The sequence below is a fragment of the Tenrec ecaudatus genome, chromosome 10 (assembly GCF_050624435.1).
Source record: "Tenrec ecaudatus isolate mTenEca1 chromosome 10, mTenEca1.hap1, whole genome shotgun sequence".
Lineage (NCBI taxonomy): Eukaryota > Metazoa > Chordata > Mammalia > Afrosoricida > Tenrecidae > Tenrec > Tenrec ecaudatus.
Window position 1 is genome coordinate 85619921 of NC_134539.1, and position 24914 is coordinate 85644834.

At 48.0% G+C, this 24914-nt stretch overlaps 1 protein-coding gene across 1 annotated transcript in view; it reads right to left on the reverse strand.

The window, feature by feature from the left end:
- Positions 1-24914, reverse strand: part of MYH10 (myosin heavy chain 10) — a 127451-nt gene that overhangs the window by 78790 nt on the left and 23747 nt on the right. The window contains exons 3-5 of the mRNA XM_075560917.1: positions 21476-21632; positions 13004-13031; positions 1187-1289 (exon numbers count right to left, since the gene is read on the reverse strand). Coding sequence (XP_075417032.1) covers positions 1187-1289; positions 13004-13031; positions 21476-21632 — 288 coding nt within the window. The remainder of the gene's footprint in view (positions 1-1186; positions 1290-13003; positions 13032-21475; positions 21633-24914) is intronic.

Here is a 24914-nt window from a genome sequence, read left to right on the forward strand (position 1 = left end):
TAAAAAATCTAAATATGATACTAAGTACCACGAGGCCTTTAGGTCAAAACACATATCTAGGCAAGAACGGCACCCCACCATGGAATTCTAGCACATGAGAGTTCTCATTACTTTTCAGGCACGACTCTGAACGCTGCAGCACAAAGCGGGTCCTTGCTCAGTGTGCTAACATGTGCTGAAGTCCTTCCGCTGAGCAGCAGCCAGATGAGCCATATGCTGACAAGCTGGACAAACATGCAACACCGACGGAGGAGCAAATAAAGACGTCGCGAGAAAACAGACGGGAAGCAAAACTGGCATGCTGCTTCTTTCCAAAGAACAAGGCTCAGTACGATACAGTTTCAAAGTAAAATTTTAAACATTTCTTTTCCACGGCGGATTTGCACTCAGAAGTTAGCGCAGGCACTCAAGAAGCATAAAGAAAAAGCACTTGCCTGGTGTTTTACTGGCTTAGGCGATTCCTGCTGTTCGTTACAAACAGATAAATGCAAATGTTAGCGAGTTTGGGTCTCTCCCTTGCAGTTAAGCCACATACAAAGCACTCAAGCCACCGCGCAGACCGGGCCTGTGGAGGCTCGCTTGGCTGACAGCGGCTCCGCGTCTGCCCGTCTACAAATGATGGCGGAGGGCGGACACTGCTAGTTGACCCCGTGCTCCCTCTCTCTCCTCTGCCCTTCACGTGGCCATGGACAGTGGCAGCAGGGGGCTCTGGCAGAGCAGGAAGAACTGCTGAAACTGAGGAGCACCTGCCGGTACAAGAGGAGTCAAGTCTTCGTCCAGTATGGCCCTGCGGCATTTAGCCCAAACCAGATGTGCTGTCACTGATGAGGACGGAGTGGAACTGCCCCAGGGAGTCTCCCCGAGGCTGTAAATGTTTGCAGGAGTAGAAAGCCTCATCTTTTCCCCTCAGAGGAGCTGGGGTTCCGAACTGCTGACCCTGTGGTCAACAGTTCTCAACAAATCTTGGGTCAGAAACGGGGCTTTGAGCCACAAGTCGTCGTGGTGGCTCTCTGGAAGTGACAAGTACCCATAGCAATGTTCTCGGAGCCCAGCTCCCTCCTGGAAGGGACTAACCGCTACTGGGTGGCACGGGGTGAAGACAAGGGGGCCGTACAGTCAGCGGTCAGGGTTGGAAACAGTGAGAGGATAAGCTAAGTTGAAATGTAACAACAAAAAACAAACTTACAGGGATATTGTGGTCCTTCCTGCCTTTATGTGACGAGGCAACATGAGCAAGGTACTGGATGACTTTCTTAGTATTTTCCGTCTTCCCAGCTCCGGATTCGCCCCTGGAAGACATGAACAGTCTGCCTTAGAGAGAGCCAGGCACACATACATTCCCGACCTGCAGTTGGTAACTGTCAGCGCGACAGGGAAAACGGAAGACCACCAGAGTGGTTAGGAAAATAAAAAAGGATAAGGAGAGATATGGGGAATACACTCTCAACGTTAGTAGGGGGAGGGGGATGGTGGTGGAAATATATATATCTAAAATCATTTGATAGGGGCTCTTATCACAATCCATACATCCATCCATCGTGTCAAGCACTTTGCACATACGTTGCCATCATTTTCAAAATATTTTCTGTCTACTTGAGCCCTTGGTTTCAGCTCATTTTCCCCCTCCCCCCTTCCATCAGGAACTCTAATTTTCATATCTTACGTCGCCCGCTGTCTCCCTTCACCCACTTTTCTGTTGCTCATCCCCCAGGGAGGGGGTCATATGTTGAACATCAGTTTCCCCCACCTTACCCTTGCCCTTCAGGTATCGATACCCTCATTATTAGTCCTCAGGGGTTTGTCTGTCCTGGATGCTCTGTTTCCAGCTCTTACCTGTGCCAGTGCACATCCTCTGGTCTAGCCAGATTTGTAAGGTAGAATTGGGATCATGATAGTTGAGGAGGAAGCATTTAGGAACTAGAGGAAAGTTGTATGTTTTGTCAATGCTATACTGCACCCTGACTGGCTCGTCTTTTCCTTGTGACCCTTCTGTAAGGGGTGTCCAATTGTCTACAGATGGGCTTTGGCTCCCCACTTCGCCCTCCCCCTCATTCATAGATAGGATTTTTTGTTCTGGGTTTTTGTTTGATGCCTGATACCTGATCCCAACAACTCATGATCCACACAGGCTAGTGTGCTTCTTCCATGTGGGCTTTGTTGCTTCTCAGTTAGATGGTCACTTGTTTTTCTTCAAGCCTTTAAGACCCTAGACTCTATATCTGTTGATAGCTGGGCACCATCTGCTCTCTTCACATTTGCTTACGTATTCATTCTGTCTTCAGCGATCATGTCAGGGAAGGTGAGCATCATAGAATGCCCGATTATTAGAACAAAGTGTTCTTGCATTGAGGGAGTACTTGAGTAGAGGTCCAATGTCTGTCTGCTGCCTTAATACTAAACATATAAGTATATGCACATAGATCTATTTCCCTATCAGTACATATAAATATATTTACATATTCACATTCCTATATATTTAGACCTCTATAAATGTCCTTTGCCTCCTACTTCTTTCTTCTATTTCCTTTCCTCTTGTTCCACGATCATATTCAGCCTTCATTCAGGTTTCAGTAATTCCTCTTGGTTACACTGCCCTTGATCAAGCCCCACCAGGCATTCTTTGCCCTCCTTGCCATTTTTAGATCACTTCTTGTTCTCTTATCCCTGGGTTTGTTGACAGCCCCCTTTCCTCCTCTCCCCACCTCCCCCAGTCCACTGTTTTCTCCTCCAGATTGTTTATCCGCGTATCTTATCTAGACAGACGTGCAGCACAACAATAAACACAAAAACAAGACAAGGCAAAACAGCAAAAGAAAACAAAAAGCAAAGCCTATCAACAGTTCCAGGTCTGTTTCCAGACCTTCAGGAGTATTTTCTGGTCGAGTCTGATGGGGTGCCTCGCCCTGGGCCCACAGTCTATTTTGGCACTCTGGGGACTTCCTTGCTCTGCTCCCCTTGCTGCTCTGTTGCATGTCCTTAGTGTTTCGCCCAGGTGTGATGGGGTCAGATTGGGCACAATTCCCGTACTGTGTCTCCTGTGTGCTCCCATCAGATGCGCCCCTCTCCCAGCTTCAGTGCTGTCCTTTGAAGTGCATCCTTTGGGGGGTTGGTGGTGGGGTGTCTATGTAGTTGGGCTTGGGGCTGGCCCTGCAGACCTCTCTACTGGTTCCCTGCTTCATGCCGGTATGTTGCATTCATGTCTTGGCACACCCAGCTCAAGTATGGTCCCTCTCTCAGCCAACTTCAGCTGAATTCAGACTAATGCTGAATATATATATATATATATATATATATATATATATTTAAAAATAAAAAGATTTAAAATACAATAAAAATATTTCTTGGTAGATGCCATTAAGAAGACAAAGGAAAATTTTCACAACTTTGACCCCGTCATCCCCATCCTGCCAGGAGCAGGGGTGGGTGGTGGTGGTGACGATTCTGCTGGAAGACAAAACTGTACCTCTCTCAGAGCTATTCTTCTCAGTGTAAGTGTCCTCTCCGAAGCAGACCCAGAAGAATCCCAGATCCGTCGGAAGAGGAGCCCCTGGTGGAGCAGGTTCAAGATCGCTGTCTGCAGTGTGAGAAGCAAGAGACTGCAGCACAGTGGCCACGGGACAGAGCAGAGGAGCCAAGCTCAGCCGAGAGGCCAAGGCCAGGAGAGCATGAGACAGAGCAGGGCGGCAGCCCGGAGACTAGCAGACCGGGAGGCAGAGCAGGGAGAAGGCTGCCTGTCCCACGGAGGTAGACACAAGGGGCCACGTGGCTTTATAAAGATGTTCACTCCCCCAGAGAGGGGAAAACACGGTCTAAATCCCAATACATGGGGCTTGACTCCTGGACATGCACGTCACTCGAGTGCCAGAGCTGTCCACCCTGCAACACTTCTGAAATCTGACTAACTGGTCTCTGAGGTTCATGTGTTCAAATGAGTTTGTTCTGCTACCACTGAAACAGCCACAAGCCCCCAAACAGGAACAACAGGTGGAACTATGAGTTAAGTGGGACCAGTGAACATGCAACTTCAGGAGAGAGATGCCTTCACCACCACCTCTCAGGGACATGTGCACTTTCCCAAGTCCAATATGAGCAAGGATCCTGTGTGTATGAATCACGATTATCCCTTGGGAATTCCAAATGCCTCTCAGCAGACCAGCCCATCTTAAATTTAACTGGCCCAGCCAAGCCCCCTTGAGGGCCACTGTTTTGCCTCAAAGGTACTTAAGGAGACCGAGACAAGTGTTATTGAGAAGGCCACCCGGTAAGCAGACATGTGTGAGACAGGTTTTGTTGGGAATAAACCCATGCACGTATTCATGGGAACCCTAGCAGCAGTGCCTTTTGACTTACCCTGGCATTTGCCAATCACCACCGCAGTGCCAGGCATTCTCTAATCACTAGGGACACAGCTGTGCACCAAGCCCGTCATGCTGGGTCACACAATTAAGATGACTACAGAATGGAGGGAGGCTACAGTGGAGACACGGGGCAGGCACTAACTGAATGGAAACAAGGCCAGGCCTGGGGAAAGACAAGCTCCTTCATATACTGTCCAAGCCTCTGGACAGCAGTGAGCCAGGCAGAGAGCTCTTGGGCAGAGGAGCACCAAGCATGGTGGCCTGGAGCAGGAGCACCCATGGTGTGCCCCTGAGACCAGGGACTACAGGGCAAGCAGGGGGGGGGGGTGATAGCATGAGTGAACAACGAAGAGAGTGGCAAGTGGTAAGAGTGCAGTGGCGGCCGTGGGTGGGCACCACGTCGGGATGTCCCAATACAGCACTGGGAGCAAGTTCAAAGGGTAAGGTCCTCAGAGCCATGAGAAGGGTTTTTCTCGGTTTTGTTCCCAACTCTTAATGTAAAAACTTAGTGTTTCAGTACTGGAGAGGATATTTATTGCTGGTTCTCAGTAGATAGATGTATTTTTTAATTAAGGAAGGCGGCTCTCGCTTAGCCAGACGACTTGTCTCCAAAGCGGTTACGGTGGTTACTGACCTGGTCTCGCGGTGTGCGAGAACCTTCCCAGCCTAGGGGGCTCACCCCACAGTGCTTCCTCAGAGTTTAACATTCTGTGATCAGCCGCTGGGCTTTCACTGGCTAATTTCCAGAAGCAGGTCTTCCTGCCTCTCCTGCTTGGTCTGGCGTCTCTGTTGACACCAGCCTACATGCTCGCCCTGCTGGTATCCGAAACGCCAACCAGTGGCACTGCTTCCAGCGTCCTGGTGGCAAGCAAGTCACCAGTGTGACAAACTGACAGGGGGTGAGGGGCTTACATTGTCTATCTTACTGGGAGGATAAAAGTTTCTAACCCTGTCTTGGTAGAAGGTAAAAATAAAAATCCATCGAAAGCATGGGGCCAGTGTTCAACAAACACAGCCCATTATGGTCCACTCAACTAAGGATCTCCACACACATAAGGGACGCTGAATGACTATCCTGAATTATAGGTTAAGCCTGTGATGAGCACGTGCCGTTGAGTCAAAATGACCTACGCAGGCACACTTTCTTTCTATCACTTCCTAGTTGCTGGGTCTTTGGGCAAGTGGCTTAGCTTTCCCGACCCCACTCTCTACCACTTTACGATGGGATGCAGTAACCTCACTGCACAGAGAGGATGCCCAGGAAGGGCCTTGTGCTATGTGCCAAAAGGCTCTTAATAAATGACAGCCGTGATGGGTGGCGGTGGCGATGCTGGTCGACGATATTTACAGAAAGTGCGTAGGATGTGAATAAGGTGGTGGTGGCAGGGTCAAAAGGATGTATCTGAAAATAAATGACAAATGGTGTACCTGTCCATCCTCTGGGAATAAAAGGTAGCCAGAGGGAAAGGAATAAGGGGCCCAAAAGGCAAGCTCAGTGGACTGTACTGGAAGAGGGTTCACTTAGGAGACCCCTAAGAGAGATGGACAGCAGATCTGAACCTTATACCGTTTGGGGGGAACAGGCAAGTCTGGCCTCATTTCTACCAGCACAAGAAGATCCAGCTATAAAACAGTCTCCCAGTTCAAGTGGCTGGTTCTTTCATTGCTGACCGGGGGAAGACTCACAGAAGGGGTCAGACGCTATGCTCCTTTGGAAAAGCAGCCCCTTAACCCGAGAGCAGCAAACATCCCAAACTAACAAAAGAACACATCATGGTGTCTGCCGGCAGGGGTGCTCTGTGTGGGGGACAAAGCACAATCTTACACAAAAAGACGGGGCGCTTTTAACTTGGGGGTACCTATGTTTTCTAAGACCAGCAGTCCGGGCAAACTTTTAAGACAGAAGAGCCAATCCTGTCCCTCCCAACAATTTAAAAATCACTCAAGAGCCATAGATGTATTTTCACAAGCAAATGGAGTCACCTTTATCTGAATATTCTTCTAAGTTACAAGTTGTTTTATTTTCAAGTGTACTTCCAAGCCTCATGTACGTCCTGGGAGAGCTGTGTGGAGCTTGTGAGCCACAGCTGACCAAACCCTGGTCTGGCCAATCTGTCCCCTCCATCGGGTTCTCAATGGGGTGTGCGGTACCGGACAAATGAAAAACCCTGCCGCCTTACCAAGCCCCAAAGCAGGGCATTTTCTCGTGACTCTCTCACTGTTTCTCGGCATCATGCCTTCTTGGGCCATGGGAATTTATTCAAAGTCAAATCCCTCTCCCACATCTTTATTGATTTTGCTTTCATTCTCTCCAAATGTTTGGAACAGGGACCACTGAGCTTCAGAAACATGCTCTTCCACCTGAAGAATAAGGAAGCCACCCAAAGCCACTGTGGTGGCCTCAATTCCAGCTCACAGTGACCTGCAGGGCAGAGCGCAACGCTCCCATAGGTGTCAAATCTGAAGGAAGTAGACGGCATTTCCCCTCTCTATGCCACGGTGCCCCTACAGGAAGGAGGTTGCTGCAGAGCCTCCAACCAGAAAGGCTAGAGGGCATGCTTACTTTCAGGCCCAAGCCAAGGGGGGCGATATACCTAGGTAGGCGGTACACCTGGATTGGCCTCATCTAGGCCAGGTGGGCTTAATTCAGCCAATGGAGCCAATTAGTACCATTGACCATGCCTCCCAATGGGGGGGGGGGGGTCCTGATAGCCAGAAACTTTGAGACCACCTTCTCTCCCAGCAGCTCTGGCACAGTTCAGTGCGACCAGACTGGTGTCCTGCACAGCTGTGCCATGGTCTCTCTCTGGCTTGTGTTCAGTTACTGTAACACCTGACACTTCTATTCTTTATGAAAACTCACTTGGATCACAAACCAGGCTTTGGAGTGAATTCTTTCGCAAAGCCAAGGAGTGAGGTGTTTCTCACGGAGGAAACCTAACAGAACAGCTGGGGGGGGGGGGGGTGTTCTACCCACTGACCTTTGGGTTAGCAGCCCAGCGCTTAAGCCACTGCACCACCAGGGCTCGTGATACATATATTGAGCACAATGCCTACAACATGGACCGAGGATTAGTTTCAAAACTGTTGCTTTAAAAAGAGCCTACACCCTTAGGAAGATCAAACACCCTTAGGTCCAAGTCTCCCATCACGTTACCGCTTGCTTGTATCACACCTGGGATAACGGGGTAATTGGGACAAAAGGAGCCTTGCCAAGACTAGAAGAGTTAACATGTGCAAAGATGTCATTTCCCCTTCTTAGAATCTTTGCTTGCAGTAGTTGATTACATGTTGGTTTGCATACTTCTCTTTCCCCCAGGAACATACCTATCTATCGCTGAAAGTGAGATAACCTGGGGACATGGAGCGAATCATTGGAAAAGTCAACTGAAGTCCAGTCCCAGGATCACAGAGGTAGTTTGGTGGCAAACTGGGGCAGAGAATACCGAACTTCTGACAACACAGCAGCCTGGTAGTTACCCCACACTGTTACCGTACTTATCTAATCAATACTACAGTTTTAAAGATGCCTTTAAATGCTTAAGAAATGCCACTTACTGCAAAAATCAACTGCCCTATGTCCAGACCGGCTGGACCATCACCACTTAACGTACTATTTTATAAAAGTCTTTTTAAAAAGATCTCTTAGGTTTCTCGGGTAGGGAATATCTCAGTCCAAAAATTCACGCTGGAGTCCGGTTTGTGATCCAAGTGAGTTCTGATAAAGGATAGAAGTTTCAGGTTTTACACAGGCCCCCTCAGGGCACTTCACACCCACACGTGGCAGCCTGAGTCCCGAGAAGCTGCACCACAGCCAGGACCCAGGCTCCGGCTGCTGGTTCTGGCATTTCAGGGCCCTCCTGATGTTACTGGTTGACCCAGTGGTTGAATTAAGCCCACCTGGCCTAGATTGGGGCCCACCCAGGTGTACTGGCTTCCTGGCTCAAGGGCCTGAATTTGCGCATGCCCTCTAGCCTTCATCTGCTTCCAACTTCATGTGTGTTGGGGGTGGGGGAGGGGTGCCTTGGCATGTGGATGGGCAATCCCTGGTTTCTGCCTCTAGCTACCTAACTGATCTTTTACTACGATGGCTGATCATTGTAACACAGGTGAGTTGGGTCCCCGGCATGGAAGGTGACTAAGGGTCATAGTTTCTACAAAACCAACAAACCTGGCCGCCTTGGCGAGGTCGCGTTTCATTCCACGTGTTTCTCGCACTCTAAAATGTGATCCTCTGGGGAGCGGTTGGTAGTGGTGCTTGGGCACCACCTAGCATTCCTGAGTAGAGCAGACTGATCTTTGCATGATCCATTTACCCAAGGACGGAGGGCTAAGCGAGGAGCAGGAAGGGAAACAAGGAGGGGGATAGACAATGCGGCACTGAGCACAGTCCGATGGGTGAGTTGAAGCAAAATGAGTATGAAGCTGTTGGGCACAGTACCGATGATCTGCTCTGTAAGCCCAATTCACAACAGAGTTGAAAAAAATCTATTGCCAGCGCTTAATAAAAGGCAGATAGGAAGTAACTGCTGTTTGCAATTGCTGCCCTCCAGGGAAATAAACTTAAAAGGGAAAAAAGGGCTTACCAGGTTGCCTAAGCAGTCATAAAATGTAAACTGAGTATTCTTTCAAATGAGGCTTTGGAGAATGGTGTCATTTCCTCATCTTTCTGTAAATTTTAGGCCAGTTGGTGAGGTTTGCACTTCTAGCTCCGTTCTAATTACATGGGCACTGGAGTGAGAGATGCGCTCCTGAAAAATGAAATCCCAATGTCTTCATGGAAGAATTCTGCTGGAGATGAGAATAGGGACCCAAGCAGCGGGTCCAGATCTTGGGAAGAAGTCGGAAGCTGAAAAAAAGGTCAGCTGGCAACATGTGGACAGTTGAGGCTAGTGTGTCAGTGGGCTCTTCCTGTGGGGGAGGGCGCACATAAACACACTTATGGTTTACATTAGCCTTACCTAAAGTGATTTGGCCTTTGCTCTTGATTTCTGAGCTGATAATCTCTTAAACAAAAGAAGCCCAACTATTACTTCAACAACTCACAGTTTATTGATAAGGTGACTGTGGTGGAAGTTGGCCAGTGCACCACCTATTACCTGGCACCCTCAGGGGAGAGAGGCTGGAGGCTTCCTGTGTAATGCTCTGGACTTGGAAGTTCCTTGGGCTTCCTGGTTTGTGGGGGGAGGTCAGATGCTCACAGGCATCCTCCCGGAGGGAAAGTTGCCAGACTGCAGTGGGCCCCACTCCCTGCTGTTAAGGACAATGGACAAGCCTGCAGTCATCTATTTGGTTCCTGTAGGTGGGGTTTACACCCTACTGATAAGGGTTCCTATGGAGATCCAGAGAACAGGTCAAGCTAAGCTGCCATTCTAAATGTAGGATTTTGTCACATATATACCCCCAATCCCTCCTCTTCCTATTGAGTGTGTGTCCCTAGACCGTCCCCCTCATTACTGTATAACCTACAGTGTAACCCCTTCCTGTGACGCACGCCCCCAAAAGGTATATAGGCCTGAGTGAGCAACAGAGATCTCTCTTCCTCTCGGCCCCCTTGCTCATTCTTTCCCCCTCTCCACTCCGGTCCTCCATTTCCCTTTCCCCTTGTCCTCCTTCCCTTCCCCCTCTCTCCACGTGGACCACCAAGCGGGGCTGAGGTGAGCAATGCTACCATGTGATGTGTCTGACTGCATTATTGTAATGTCTCTTCTAACGCTCATGCTCTCGATGACTTTAACACTTACATATCTCAACCGTACAATTGTACTTGCTGAACCCGTGATTAGTGGTGGGGGGCTGGCTCCCCCCAACTCATACCGCATTGGTTGGTGAAAAAACTCAAAACTCGCTGCTATCAAGTCGCAGCGACCCTGTAGGACAGGGTAGCGCTGCCCTTGTGAGTTTACAAACCTGTAACTCTTCACAGGAATAGAAAGTCTGGCCTTTCTCCCGCAGAGCGGCTCGTGGTTTAGAACTGCTGACCTTGGCTTCTGCGGGAAGGCAGCATGCCCTTTTGGGAGACACAGAAGAAGCTCCTCATTGGAAGCCTTGCGTTTGTACCCTTTCTCCTGTGGCGATGATTGTACAGTTCTTCACAATGTGACTGAGCTATTGGATTGTGTCAAATGTGGACTAAGAGCCAATAAACTGTTAAAGAAATCAAGCTGTAACCGAGGATGGCACAATATGAGTTCTGTGGCTTCGCCAGCAAATCATCAAGCAGGTCAGAGGTTAAAGAGCACAGCCTGGGAGGGTGGGATGCAGGCAGCTGAGAGGAAACCCTTGACGTTGGAGGCAGCATCATGTGGGCTCCCAAACTTCACAGTTAGCACGTGCCTTACCTGAAGGACCGTGCCCTTTTAGCAGGTGCGATCCGAAGACTTAGCTCCTGTGAACAGGGCCCAAGGAAGCAGGGCCACAGAGGCAGCTGGTGCCAGATCAGACCGGAGCAGTGAAGAGGGGAGATGTGCTCTACTCTTACCGTTGGCGCCAGGGGAAACGGGATTTTGATTTTTGAGTGACTAAAAAATTACCACTTAAAGAGAAACTAACAACATAGTTGTTTTAAATGTTGCTTCAAATCATATGTTCTCTTTACGACAGATACTATGTAAACACAGGAACTCAACAGAAAATAACTACATCTAAAATTGACTAAATCGCTATTTTCCTAGAGAAAACATAATGAGCCAAACTGCGTGCTAACGGCAGTTAAGACTCCACAGTTCTCTGCTCTTGGGAGTAATTTATTTGGTGGTTCTTCAAAGGCCCGGCTTCCTAAAAGAAGGGCAAAATGTTTTACATCTTAGCATTTTTGAAACCACGGTGTAGCTCATGATGAACAAAAAGCGGTTATTAAATAGCACATTCAGTGGCATCTAAAAGAACTCGATTGCCTTGTCTTCCAGGGCATCCAAGTGCCAAATATTGCAATCACTTGTATTTCAAGTTGGACCTTCTCCTGCCCAACCCCTTTCTGGGGGAATGGCTGTAATGGCCCGAATGTTCCAGGTCTGTGTGTCTACTCTGGCTGTGGTTCCCACGCTGACTCTGACCCTGGCTGTATGACTTGCTTTGGGGGGTGAGCAAGCAGCAAACATCTCAAGCAGCAGAAACGTGTATAGCACAGGTGCTTCGGTTTACCTTGACGCTAAAAATCCGAGGCTAGCCAGCTAGGGGACACATGGGGAAGAACTGAGGCCCCTCTGGTTAACAGCCAGCCGGCCGGCCAACCAACTACACTGCAGGAGCCAGTTCCAAGAGAGATCGATGGAGCCTGAATCACACCACAGAACCACCAGCTGAACCCAACCCAATGGTTGAGAAGCCATGTTGCTCCTAGTCAGTAAATTCTAGGTGGTTGGCTAAGTAGACCCCAGATGGCTAATACTGATGGAAGAGCACTCAAACAGCAAAGCCCATCACATCAGCAAGTTCTGTCTGCCCTCGTGAGGTCCAGTTTAGTCCCAGCTCCTATCCTTAGCACTCCTCTTCCCCCTCATGCATAGCCAAATGCTCTACTTCGCCGGGAAAATAGAAACCACCAGGTAAGAACTTGCTCACGGTTCCCAGCCTCCTGCCCCCAGCTTACCCATATCAGTACCTCTGCGACCTCAACACTCTAGAAGGGCGACACCTTCCCCACATGCCCTGCCACCCCTCTACTTTACCATGCATGTTCTTTTCCAGGGAGGGGGCTTTCCCAACACAGGTCACCACTCCCACGTCTAAGAAGGCTGTGCGTCTTCCAAGACAGATTTGTTTGCTCCTCTGGCAGTCTATTCTTCAGCACCACAATCCAAAACCCATCCATTCTTTGATCTTCCTTAGTCACTGTCCAACGCTGACATGCACACCATGGCTTGCTTACTCTTTGATGACCAACTTAGTCACCTTGGTCTGCAAAGTGACACCCTTGTGCTTCAACAGCTCACAGAGGGGGCTTGTGCGGCAGCTTTGCCCTGTGCAATAGCTGTTTGATTTCTTGACCGCTGCTCCCGGGAGCACTGATCCAAGTAAAAGGAAATCCTGGACAATCCCTAACTGCTCTCTGTTCATCATGATGTCATTGGTCCAGCCGTGAGGACGTGGGTTTTCTGTCCTCGCTGAAGGCTGAGTTCGTCACTGGGTGCCGGCAAACCCTCTGGTTCTCACCAGAAACGCGTGTTGGCTGCATGTAGGAGGTTGTTCAGGAGCTGCCTCCAATCCTGATGCCTCATTCCTTGTCACACAACCAGATGCCCCGGAAGTCACCGTCTCCTGCCTGGATTACTTACCCGCCCTTCATCCAATCCACAGCGCAGCCTGTCTGTCATGGAAACGGCTTCCCTCCACGGTGACTGTCTAATCCTTAGCATGGGGCACACACTGGGCACACTGCACTCCATCAATACACGGTAGTAAACTGAGGAAACTACAGAAATGCCCAGCAGGCCAACACTTGGGCACCTACCCTAACGCTGTCAGCTCTACAAATGAACAACGTTACACAATCTGCAAAAAGCTCAGTGTGAACACCCGGAGGAAGTAACTGACTAAATAATCTTAGCCTGCTCTTATCAGACTGCAAACGGCCGGCTCTACTCCTCCCAAGTAACAGCTCTGCTTTCCAACAGACTCGGAGACAATGTTCAACATGTACTTACGTGCAGAGAATTGACTGGTCCTCACGATCTAAAACAAAACAAAACAAGAAAGTGACCATTAACCCGGTTCTGGCAGAGTTGATGCAATCAAGTTACAGTAACAGTCTATGGAGATCCCAAGTTATTCCTCTTTCGCCAGTTTCCTCCTCCCCAACGCTACTAGAGCAGCCTAGGTCTAGTCCCGCCGCGCAGTACTGGCTGCGGTGGTGCTAGGTTTTCTAGGGTGAGTGTGAGCGACTCCGGCTTATTCCACACGACGCCTGCCTCTTCGGCTGGAAATACCTCGTCAGCCTCGATTCCCGAATCCCACTACATATCATGTCAATTGGGAAGTTTCATAAAGTTATTTCCTTGGGCCCAACCCTAGCTCAAGAAATCATTCTCTGGAGCGGATGGGGATTGCGAAGTTCTGTAAAAGCTGTGTGAATCTGGGTTGGGGACCACACTGCTTGTCAGAAATGGCTTCAAGAATAGCTCCAAGCAGAGACGGGCAACTTTCCTGAAAGGAGCGGCGTGCCAAAGGAATGTAGCGAGCACCAGATGGAAAGCTGAATAAGGATAAAGAGGAGCTTTACCACGGTCTCAAGTTCAAGTGTTATATGTACTCAAAACTACACAGAAGGCGCAACCATAAAAAGCAAGCATGTTTTAAACAGTGGTTAATGACTTAAATATTCAAATAGATTTTTTTTTCTTAGAGAAAAAGTGAAATTCAAACCAGCACCTGGCCCACAGACAACAGTGCCAATATATGGACCCCAATCACTCATTAATCCTATTTGACAGATGAAAGATACCCCTCAGGGAGGCCAGGTGACCTTCCCAATCACACAGCCCCGACCAGGCAGCTGGAATGCGAGAATCACACAGGCCTGTCTCCACGACCTGTGCTCTTACTAGCGCTTAACAAGCTCGCCATTGCTTCAGAAGGGACTGTGGTCAGAATCAGGGCCGGTGGCCCCACTGTCCTCCCCTCTGCTGTGCTTGTTTGATCTCTGGGGGATGCCAACGGGCACCCCGTGAGAATCTCATGATCACTCAAACACCCACACCAAACCCTCTGCCACCGAAGTGACGCCAACTCATAGCAGCCCTGCAGGGCGACACAGACTGCTGAGCTGGGCTCAGAGGCGTACATTATTTCTGGAAATGGGACGGCTCATCTTTCTCCGCAGGCTGGTTCAAAGTCACCGGGCTGACCCGGTTGGCTAGCGGCCGGACTGACACCGAACCCACTGCACCACCATGGTTTCTCCATGGCTCAGGCACAGAGCATTTCTTCACCATGCCACACCTTGGATATAAAATGATTGGAATAAATGCATTTATATATTCTACAAATAAACTGCTACATAAACAGCTTATTACTGCTCTGCCCTTTGAGTCCAATTTAATTCTTCATAGTTCTTAAACAGTGTCTTACCCTCCCATCTGACTGCCAAAAGTACCATTCACAGCGTGTGGTTGATGTCTGCCTCCCAAGTCATAGACATGTATGCTTCCTACCCCCACACCGACTCATATATCTCTGACCTGTCTTCTCAGCATTCCCTCCAGGGACGCGGCCCCAGACACTCCCCAAAAGTAGGAGCCTCAATGCTCCCGCATTCAACCATAGTTTGGAAGCAAACACTAACACTGTAATAGGCTGCCCACTAGGAGGCACAGCGGAGGATCAGAGACTCATTGTATTTTTCTATTCCCAACATTACCAATTAGCCTTAGTTAGCCACAGTGATGCTGGAGAGAGAGAGGTCTGCTGACTGAGGACAGATGTGGGGCAGACTCAGGTCTTCCAGGACCCTTGGAGACGACAGGACTCCCAGAGAGTCCACACACCTTAAACCAAAACCTGAAACTTTATCCCCTTTTAGCGAAGGAACAGACTGGCCCGTGAAACGAAGAACACGACCAGTGAGAGCCGCGCAGGTCGACTGTCCGGAGCTATGAGGCCCGGCCATTGCTTGGAATTTATTAGGACTTGCCTGGAGCCGTGAGGCCCGGCCATTACTTGGAATTTATTAGCCTGAGCTCTGGGCATTCTTCTACCCCAGCCTACGTGACAGAGCACTGCAGCTGTAAAGCTTGAGCAAACAAGGGGTAATGCTCTTTAGATAAGCACCCGTGTCCTGCATCCCCTTGATTGGGCAAAAGATCGTCTTCCCCTATGCTTGATTTGCATGTACATGCCACTCCTCTGCGTACCTAATTGAAGACTGTAAGCCCTTACTGACTCATGGGCAGGGCACGCTCCCCTGAACTCCCTGATTGGCCTGTTGCCAAGGTAGCCTAATCTGCATGTGCGGCTGAGGCTCCCCCCCTTGGCTGGCCCTTATAAGCTGTGACTCTTTGTTCATTAAAACAGGACTTGATCAGGATATTGTCTTGTCCTCATTCTCCGTGTCTCTTGTACCCCCCCAATTCCCACTCTCTCCTCCAGGACCCACGGTGAATGTCCCGTGGGAACGGGACAGCCGACCATTACGCAGCTAGAACAGGGATGGAGGGGGAGGGGGGAGGGGAGTCAGGGCTGGAAGGGAAGCACCCGGAGCCAAAGCAACGAGGATAGCCAATGCCCGACCACTGGACACTGTGTGCAGACTGATGGCTCAGTGGGCGTCTCCTCGGCTGTGCCACTGTCCTGCAAACACAAGTACCGTATAATAAGGGGGCTGCTGAGAAGTGCGGGCCTGGGCAGCATGCTGGGCACAGCTGGGCGGCGAAAAAGAGGGCTCTCTGGTTCTAGTCTGGCCGGGTGCCCCCAGGTGAGAGTTGCTCGCTGCCGCCTCAGGCCCTGCCCTCTGAAAGTGGGATTCTCCCAAGCCGGGCTGACCCACTCTTCCTGTGAACCCTCACACGGGACCCTCCGGCATGGAGCAATTTCTACTGAAATGTCCATGCTGCATCCCTAAGGCATTTTCAAACTGGCGGATGCACGAAAGAAAGCGCAACGTGAAAACCATAGCCAAAACTTAACCATCTCCTAATTCACTGCAGAGCGCCCAAGGCCACATTACACACTGTCTCCCTGCATCTGTGCGTGCGCTGTTGTCTGAAATCCAGGTCCTGCGTCCTCACAATCTGCCCTTCAAGCCTGCTCCACATCTCCAGCCCCATTGCTCCAAACACCAAACGGGAAATTCTCGTCCAAGCCTGCCCATCTTCTCTTGCTGTCTGATGTACTACTCATTTTGTGCTGTTTCAGTACAATCAAAACTTTCTCCAACTCTGATTGATGATGCTCCTAGTCCGCCTTGGGCTTCACTAAATCTGATTCCTTTTCCAGGGCCCAACTGTAGGCACTACAACTAGGTGCACTCGTAGGACAGCTCAGACATTTAAAATGTAACTAGTACTTTCTAAGAAAACATTTACTTCCCAAAAAACACTTAAGACTGCCAGAGTCAAGACTAGCTAGCTAAGTTCAGTATTTTTCAAAGCACACCCCCCAATCACAAAACAAAGCAGCACTCAATAAACTCAGACTTCATTACATATTTTCAACACTAGGAAGTGTTTAAAATTCCTGATCTTGACTTCTACTGAAAGATTTTAGGAAACAGCACATTAAACTCAAAATAACCATAAGAAATGATTTTAAAAAACAAATCAATTAAGTTAAAAAAAAAACGCTCAACAAAATCAAATGCCGATACTTTGCAATAAAGAGAATTGAAAAGCCTTTAGCCAAACTGACCAGGAAAAGGGGGGGGGGGACATTCCACATCTGGAATGTGAAAGGAAATAGCACTACAAATCCCAAAGATCTTAAAATAATAATAATATTAGTAACTGCTTCCCGACAAACAACGACAACATACATAAAATGAATAGTTTCTTAAACATTTATCAAAGTTCACTTGAAAAGAAACAGTAATCTAAATAGTCCTATAGCTAGTAGAGAAATTGAATTTGTAGTTAAAACCCTACCTTCAAAATAAAATAAAACTTCATTTCATTGCACTGATGAATCCCATCAAACGTTTAAGAAAGAAATACCAATTCTAAAAAAACTCTTGCGGAAACCTGAAGAGGAAACATTTCCCAAGCTATTGTATAACCAGCCTTAACCTGACATTACAAGAAAACTACATACAAATAGCCATCATGAACAGAGATATGAATGTTCTTGATAAAAGGCTAGCAAATTGGAAGAAGCAATAGGGCAATACATCATGAGCAAATGGCATGTGCCCAGGGAAGAGATGGCTAGTTCAATATCCAAACAGCAAACAATCTAACTCACCACACCAGCACCCAAAAGAATAGCATGATCGTCTCAATAGATACAGAAAAAAAAAATCCATTCATAACTTTTTAAAGAAAAAGGAATAAAAGGGAACTTCACCAACTCAACCAAGGACATATATAAAAGCCTCCCAGAAGCCCGGGGCTTTATAGTGGGTTATGCATTGAGGTGGTCACCACAAGGCCAGCAGTTCAAACCCACCAGCCTGTCCTTGGGTGGAAGAAGAGGCTATCTGCTCTCATAAAGCTTCACAGCCTTGGAAATCAACCCAATAGCAGGGAGTTGGTTTAGTTTTCAGGTATATAAAACCTGTAGTTTACGTCATAGCTATCAGTGAAAACTTGAATGCTTAACATCTACATCAGGGACAAGGCGCTCCTACTATCCGGTATCATTCAACATCGTTGGGAAAAGGCATGACAAGGACAGACTGGAGAGGGGAAAACGAGAGCTTCTCTATTCAGAGGACGTGATTGTCTACAGAAAATCATATAAAATGTTAAAAAGAAACAAACACAAAAAACAAAAGGGGGCTTTTCGCCCATCTGTAGGCCAGTGGACATCCCCTTACAGAGGAGTCTCGGGGAGGACACGAGGCAGTCAGGGTGCGATGTAGCAACGATGAAACACACAACTTTCCTCTACTTCCTAAATGCTTTCTCCCCACCCACTATCATGATCCCAATTCTACCTTACAAATCTGGCTAGACCAGAGGATGGACACTGGTACAGACAGGAATTGGAAGCACAGGGAATCCAGGGTGGATGATCCCCTCAGGACCAGTGGTGAGAGTGGTGATGCCTGGAGGGGAGAGGGAGGGTGGGATGGAAAGGGGGAACTGATTACAAGGATCTACATGTGACCTCCTCCCTGGGGGACGGACAACAGAAAAGTGGGTGAAGGGAGATGTCGGACAGGGCAAGATATGACAAAATAATAATTTATAAATTATCAAGGGCTCATGAGGGAGGGGGAGAAGGGAGGGAGAGGAAAAAACGGAGGAGCTGATGCCAGGGGCTTAAGTAGAAAGCAAATGTTTTGAGGATGATGAGGGCAATGAATGTTCAAATGTGCTTTACACAATTGATGTAGTATGTATGGATTGTGGTAAGAGTTGTATGAGCCCCCTAATAAAATGATTTAAAATAAATAAAGATAAAAGGGGGCTTTTCAAAGGAGTTATGGAAAAAATGAAAGAGGAAGACAGTGGAATTTTCACAGGAACTTTTTGAAGCTCCTAGAATTTTTATATATTAACAATGAGCAGTTGAAGCTGGAATTGTAAACGTTAACGCCAGGAAAAATAAAATAGTTGGGTATGAATCTAATGAAGTATTGCGGAAGAGAAGATCTCTAGGATGAAAACATTAAAAACACCAATGAAAGAAGCCAATGACTTAAAAGCTCATGGTGGGGACACTCAAAAATTACTGCCAACCGGTCCCGTTTCTGTAGAAAGGGACAAACTTAACTTCTAAAACTTCTGACTTCCCATGAAGCTAATACAATCCAGACTGTGTGATATACTGGTAGACATATCAATCCTGAAATAAAACCTAGTTGATTTTCAACAAAAGTAGCAAGGAAATTCAAGGGAGAAATCACAGACCAAACGCACAGACTTCAACCACAAGCTAGAAAAACCAATGTGCAAATCTCTTATTTAGCAAAGAATTTGTAGCCATCCTGTCCAAAGAATTCTCCAACTCAGTTAATACCAAACTAAACGATGTAAGTGAGAATTGGCTCAAAGATTTGGACCTTTTACCAAAGAAGGTACGGGGGTAGCACGTAATCACATCAGAAGATGCTTACGATCATTACCCACCGGGAAGAAGGCCCTTTAAAACCACAACTTAATGACAACCGAGAGCCCCGAGCCATCACACCTGGCTGCAGGAGTGAAACAGGAAGGAGAGCAGAAAAAAGGAACCAGTTGGTCAGTTAAACACACACGTACCAGACGACTTGGAAATCCTAGGTACTGACCCAACGGAAAAGAGCTTCGTTTCCATAACCGCATATAGATGTTTACAATGATTTATCTGCCAACAAATGAAATGTTTCTAAACCCTTAATTGCCCCCAAACTAAAAAGAATCCAAAATGACCTTCAAATGTTCACATAACATGTGGGATATGCTTGCAACAGGCCCAAAAGGAAAGAGCACGGATGGATGGATTGCAAAGGTCTGAAGCGAATAAGGCGGCCAGGCACGAGGCTGCACTGCGCATGATTTCATGCCGTGTGACTGATGTCTGGAAGAGACAAGCACCAGCAGCTGTCATAGTTGAAGGCTAGAGACGGGAACGGCTGTAGACTTACAAGCAAACTCACTGGCATGGAGTAGATTCCGACGACTCAGGGCGACACGGAGGAGAACTGCCCCTTTGGGTCCTGAGACGTGAAAGGGTTGCTTCTTTCTTCCAGAGAGAAACTGGTGGGTCAGAACCCCTGACCTTGTGTTTAGCAGCTCATCCCATAGCCTGCTAGGTCACCAGGGCTCCAAGCAAAAGAAACAAGCAAACTCACTGCCATCAAGTCAGGGCTGACCCAGTGGCCCCCTGTGCACTTTGGAGACAGCTAGAAAGCCGTCTTCCTCCCGCCGGCCACGTGGACGGCAGCCAGCGCATGACCACTCCTCCACCAGGCTCCTCTTCTAAGGGCAGGAGGGATGCTGGCGTGAAGACGCTGTTCTGCATTTTGACTGCAGCGTGCATGCATGTAAGCGCACGGACCGTCACGACTGCAGAATTATAAACGGAAAAGCAGGACTACTGTCAACAGGTGACACCTTAATAAAGGAAAGAGTCATTTTACTCTCCTGTTTCCATCTTACTTGAACGGCACCAAGTCTTAGAGCTCGCTTATATGCTTAACGTTGTTGCGCTGGGGAAAGCTGCTGCACAGCAACTCTTGCGAGGATGTGACTGGAGGACTGGGGTGCGCCTGACACAAGCCATGGGGTTCTCAGTCGCCTCGTGTGCCTGTGGAAGTCGGACCCTGGCCAAGGGAGACCGAACAATCGACACATTTGTATTATGATGATGGTAAAGAATCAAAATACCACGGACTGCCGGAAGAACAAACAACTCTGTCTTAGAAGAGGTCCAGTCAGCACAGTACAGAACAGTCAGAGGTACAGTCAGGGCTGACCTTGGGCTCACACAGAAGAACAGGGGTGAGGACGGCACACAGGGGCCCCATTCCCAACTTTATTATTAGGGGCTGGAGCAATCGCCAATATCCTCTGGCTTTAAACCTGAGGAATGGCTATGAAATGTAAGCTTTTTGAGGGGAAAAGAAAAAATCTAAGCTCTCTGGACTTTGACACCGTCCATATAAACCTACCACATTCTCCTAATCGGTAAGTCTTTCTGTTGGTTGAGGAGACTCGGTATGTAGCAGGCATTCAAAGCAAGATGAAGCGAGAAACGGGCATTTTATGAATTCCTACATACGCGATACCCTCAGGTCCAGGCCCCACGAGGGCCTTCTCGTGACCTGAGATGGATGAACAGCAGATGCAGCCTATCTTATCGGTTTTCTTAAGATAATCACGAAACATTGTATATACAAGAACTTTACTGAAGAAAGAAAAAGGAGGCGGGGGGTGGGGGGTGGTTTATTCTAGAAAGTCAGTTCTCACGTGACATCAGAGCTCCTGTGTTTAAATGCATTCGCGTGGGCAGCAATGCGAAATGCGCCCAGAACCCCGACCTTCTGATTATTAAAAAATCCCTCCATAAGCCACTGTACCTAAAGACGTGGTTCAAAGACATGACTTCCAACTGCTATTCCATTCTAATCTGAAAGAACACAATCAGAACAGCCCCCTCCACACGTGCACGTCAATTTCGGCTGCCTCCTTTGGCAGGCAGTAGGGTGCTGTCATGAACAGTGTGCCTTTCTTTCCGTCTCTAATCAAAGAACCCATTTCTGCTCTTCACCCTCAAAGCTCCTCTGGAATTTGGGATCGAATGCAACACAGCCTCGAGGTCCGACTGGCCTGCGATGGCTGAGGGTCAGCTGTCCATAAAAGCTAAATGCTTTGTGATGTAATTGTCAGCATGTATTGCGACTACGCAACCAGGAGACTTAGGAACTGCTGGCGATTTAAGAAACCCCAGTTTTCTACCATGAGCACATGCTTTTTCATCTTTTTTATGGGTTGAGACGTCAAAAGATGCAGCGTATGTCGCTGCCTGCCACGTCCAGTTACCTTGAAGCATGCATCTGTAGGCAGACTCAGAGATAGCATAGATGTGCGGGGGCATCTCGTGGCGCTTCTTCCCTCTGTACATTTCGATAATGTTCTCAGAGTAAATCGGGAGATTCTTGTAAGGATTGATGACCACGCAGAAGAGTCCAGAATAGGTCTAGAACAAAAATCAAACACAAGGTTAAAAACAAAAGGAAAAAACAGCAATTCCAAGCTGCATTCACCCGCACCGTCCAATCAGGGGGCAGAAGCTGCACTGTAATCTGAACAAGGATCTGCACCCGGGAGTCCGTCACCCGCACACTACACGAAACCTAGTCCAAATATGGGCGCTTCACTCTGCGCACAAAGCAGTTCGCCCCAGACAGAGTGGTTCTCTCCCGGACTCAATCCGCTCACCTGTTAATGGAAAAAAATAACACGTTTCATGACTGCACAGTTTTACCCAAAGGATCAAACATACTGGCCTTCTGTATGTTCATGCTCTTTGCAAGTGTACAGGTATTAAAAAGTTCATTTCTGTCCCTTCAGATTCCAAATAGCAGCCAGCATTGAAGAAATTATCATTTGCTGACTTTCAGTACAGTGCCAAAGAAAAGCCACGATGATCGGAAAACGCTGGCAAAATATTCCTCCTGCAACCTGACTGCAGCAGCACACTGTACAATACTGCTCGATGTGTTTGAACTATTGAGTGTTAAGATATCTCTAAGAGCTCCCAATAAAATAATTATATGCCGTATATATTCAACTATACGCTGACCCAAATATCAGTCGAGGCACCTCATTTTACCACAAAAGCTGCATTAAAAATGTGCTGGAAAACTCGGCTTACACACGAGTACATACGGTATACATTCCTCCCTTCCTCACGGAATTGCCTGTATTAAGAGCTGGATTTCCGTCACATTTGTCACTGAAGAACATCCTGCAGTAGTTTAAATACACGATCAGAGATGACACTATAGTTCTTTTCTCTTAAGATACCAAAGGAATTTATAAAAATGTCAAAAATCTTCACTAATCTTTGTTTTGGAAAATAGTTTTGCAATTCCTGGGCCCCAACGCCCTGATTTTAAAAATATGTTCTGTGTTAGGGTTACCACTGTTACTTTTAAATGAAATCATTTCTTGTTCACTCTAATTGCTGATACAATAATTAACTGAGAGGTGTCACTCGTATAAACAAGCTTTTTGGGGTACTCAATGCTTTTTTGAAGGGTGACTAGGCGAGAAGAAAGGAGCCTTCTAGCACAATGGCTAGGCACTTGGCTGCTCATCAGAAGGTGGGCAGGTCCAACTCCAGCCCAGCAGCAGCTCGGCAGCAGAAAGACCTGGTGCGTCCCCCTCACTGACCACCTAGGAAAGTCTGTGGGGGCAGTTTAGTCGGAATAGCAACACAAACAGCAGAGAAGGCATACACTTTCCTGGTCAGGACATCCATCCCTAACAGAACGGCTACTGTGTCCCACTTTCGCGTTTTCCTTTCTTTTTTTACAGAGGTTGTTTTCTGAGAATAATCTACAAAACCAGCTCTGGGAACCATGGAAAACCAAAACCCAAATTCACTGCCAAGGCTGACTCACAGCCACCCTATAGGACAAGGTAGAACTGCCCCTGTGGTTTCTCGGAGCGTCACTCCTTACAGAAAGCCTCAGCTTTCTTCCACAGGGCAGTTGGTGGTTTCAAACTGATGACCTTATGGCGAGCAGCCCTGGGCATCACCCACCTACCTACCAGGGTTCATCGGGAACCAAGGAGTCGCCGTGGAGAAAAGAGCCACGAGGTGGCTGCCAGAAGCTCCAGCCCTCAGAAGGAAAAGACGGCGACCGACTGCATCATGGAATGAGCTTGTACGTAAGGTAACGTGGGTGGACCGAAGTCTACAGCAAGAAGACACTAGAGCGGGCTGGAGGAGTGACAGTGCCCAGCTCCCGACAGCTCTGTTCACAGGGGCTGAAACCCTGGGCAAGTGCCAGCGGTAGGCATTCTAGAGAACACCGCAGCCCTAAAGCTAAAAGACTACCAACGCCGCCCTTAAGGACCAGCAGGAGAGCCAGCCCCCAGCTCCCTCCCTCTGGCAGTGTCCCGGTCCTCCACTCGGTCCTCCACTCGCAAGAAAACACTTCCAACTGGACTAGACCTACAGACGGGACAAAAGGCCAAGAGCCTCTGACCTAAGTTCACTGGACTCAGGCTCGTGTTTGCTGATGCCTTACTTCAGGTTCTGGAGAGTGGGGCATCTGCCCTTGTTTATCCCTCCCTGTCAGATTAAGGCGTCCTGGTGGAACTGTGGATTACACACCGGGCTGCTAACGTCACGGTCAGCGGTTCAAACCCACCAGAGGCTCGGGGGAAGAATGAAGAGGCTGTCTGTCCTGTTAGGAACTATGGTCTCAGACACCCTATTATTGGGCTATGAGTCAGAACCCACTTCAGGGTCATGGATTTGGTGTTGGTTTGAGTTCAGCTTGTTGAATGATTAAGTCTTATACTCCTGGCTTTGTTGAACATTCAGTACACCTCACTAAACTACCTCTAGGGCGTCCCTAGACCATCTTGTACTCTCTTCCAATCAAATCTCCTGTCCAGCTCGTCCTGCCTCTCTCGGACACCCATGATCCCAAAAAGGCAGTGGATGACAATATACCTAGATTCAAGGTGGCAAATTCAATCATTGAAAATAAATGAGATCACAGGCTACCTTGAGGCATCAGATTCTACCCGTCACGATTGTGTAACAGGCAGATGATTTACAGGCTGGTGGAAGGCAGGCGGATGTCAAGAGAGTTCAAATACACAAACTCAGTCTAACATTCCACACCACGTATAGCAAGTCTCATCACAACAAAGACATTTCTCATGGGCAATCGTCCCAGTTTGTGTGCCAGACAAGTGTCAGACACTTGTCCCAGGACGAAGACTGCGAGGATGAGTAAGACGCACAAATATGACTATGTCATCCAAACACAAAAGGCTAAATAATCACAGTATCCTGTGCTTGCTAAAAAGGGGAAGTAATAAATGCTTAAGTGGAAACAACGCTAAATTTAAGTGCTTCAAGGGCTAACATCGTCCATCAGCCTAGAAACTAATCTCAGAAACAAACAAAAAAAGAAACTAATCTCCGGATAGTTAGAGAGAGAAAGAGAGAGTTGATTTTTCTACAACAGATAAAGAGGCCTGGTTGTGCAGGGGTTAAAGCAAACGGCTGCTAATTGAAAGGTCTGACCCCACCAGCCACTTTGTGGGAGAATGTGGTGGCAGTCTGCTCTCATGAGAATAACATGGGATTGGGGTATGATTTTTTTTTTTTAAATAACTAAACTCTGCCACCAATTCAATTCCAACTCAAAGCAATCTTACAGGACAGGGTAGAACTATGGGTTTCTAAGACTATAACTCTGCATGGGAGTAGAAAGCCTCGTCTTTCTCCTGC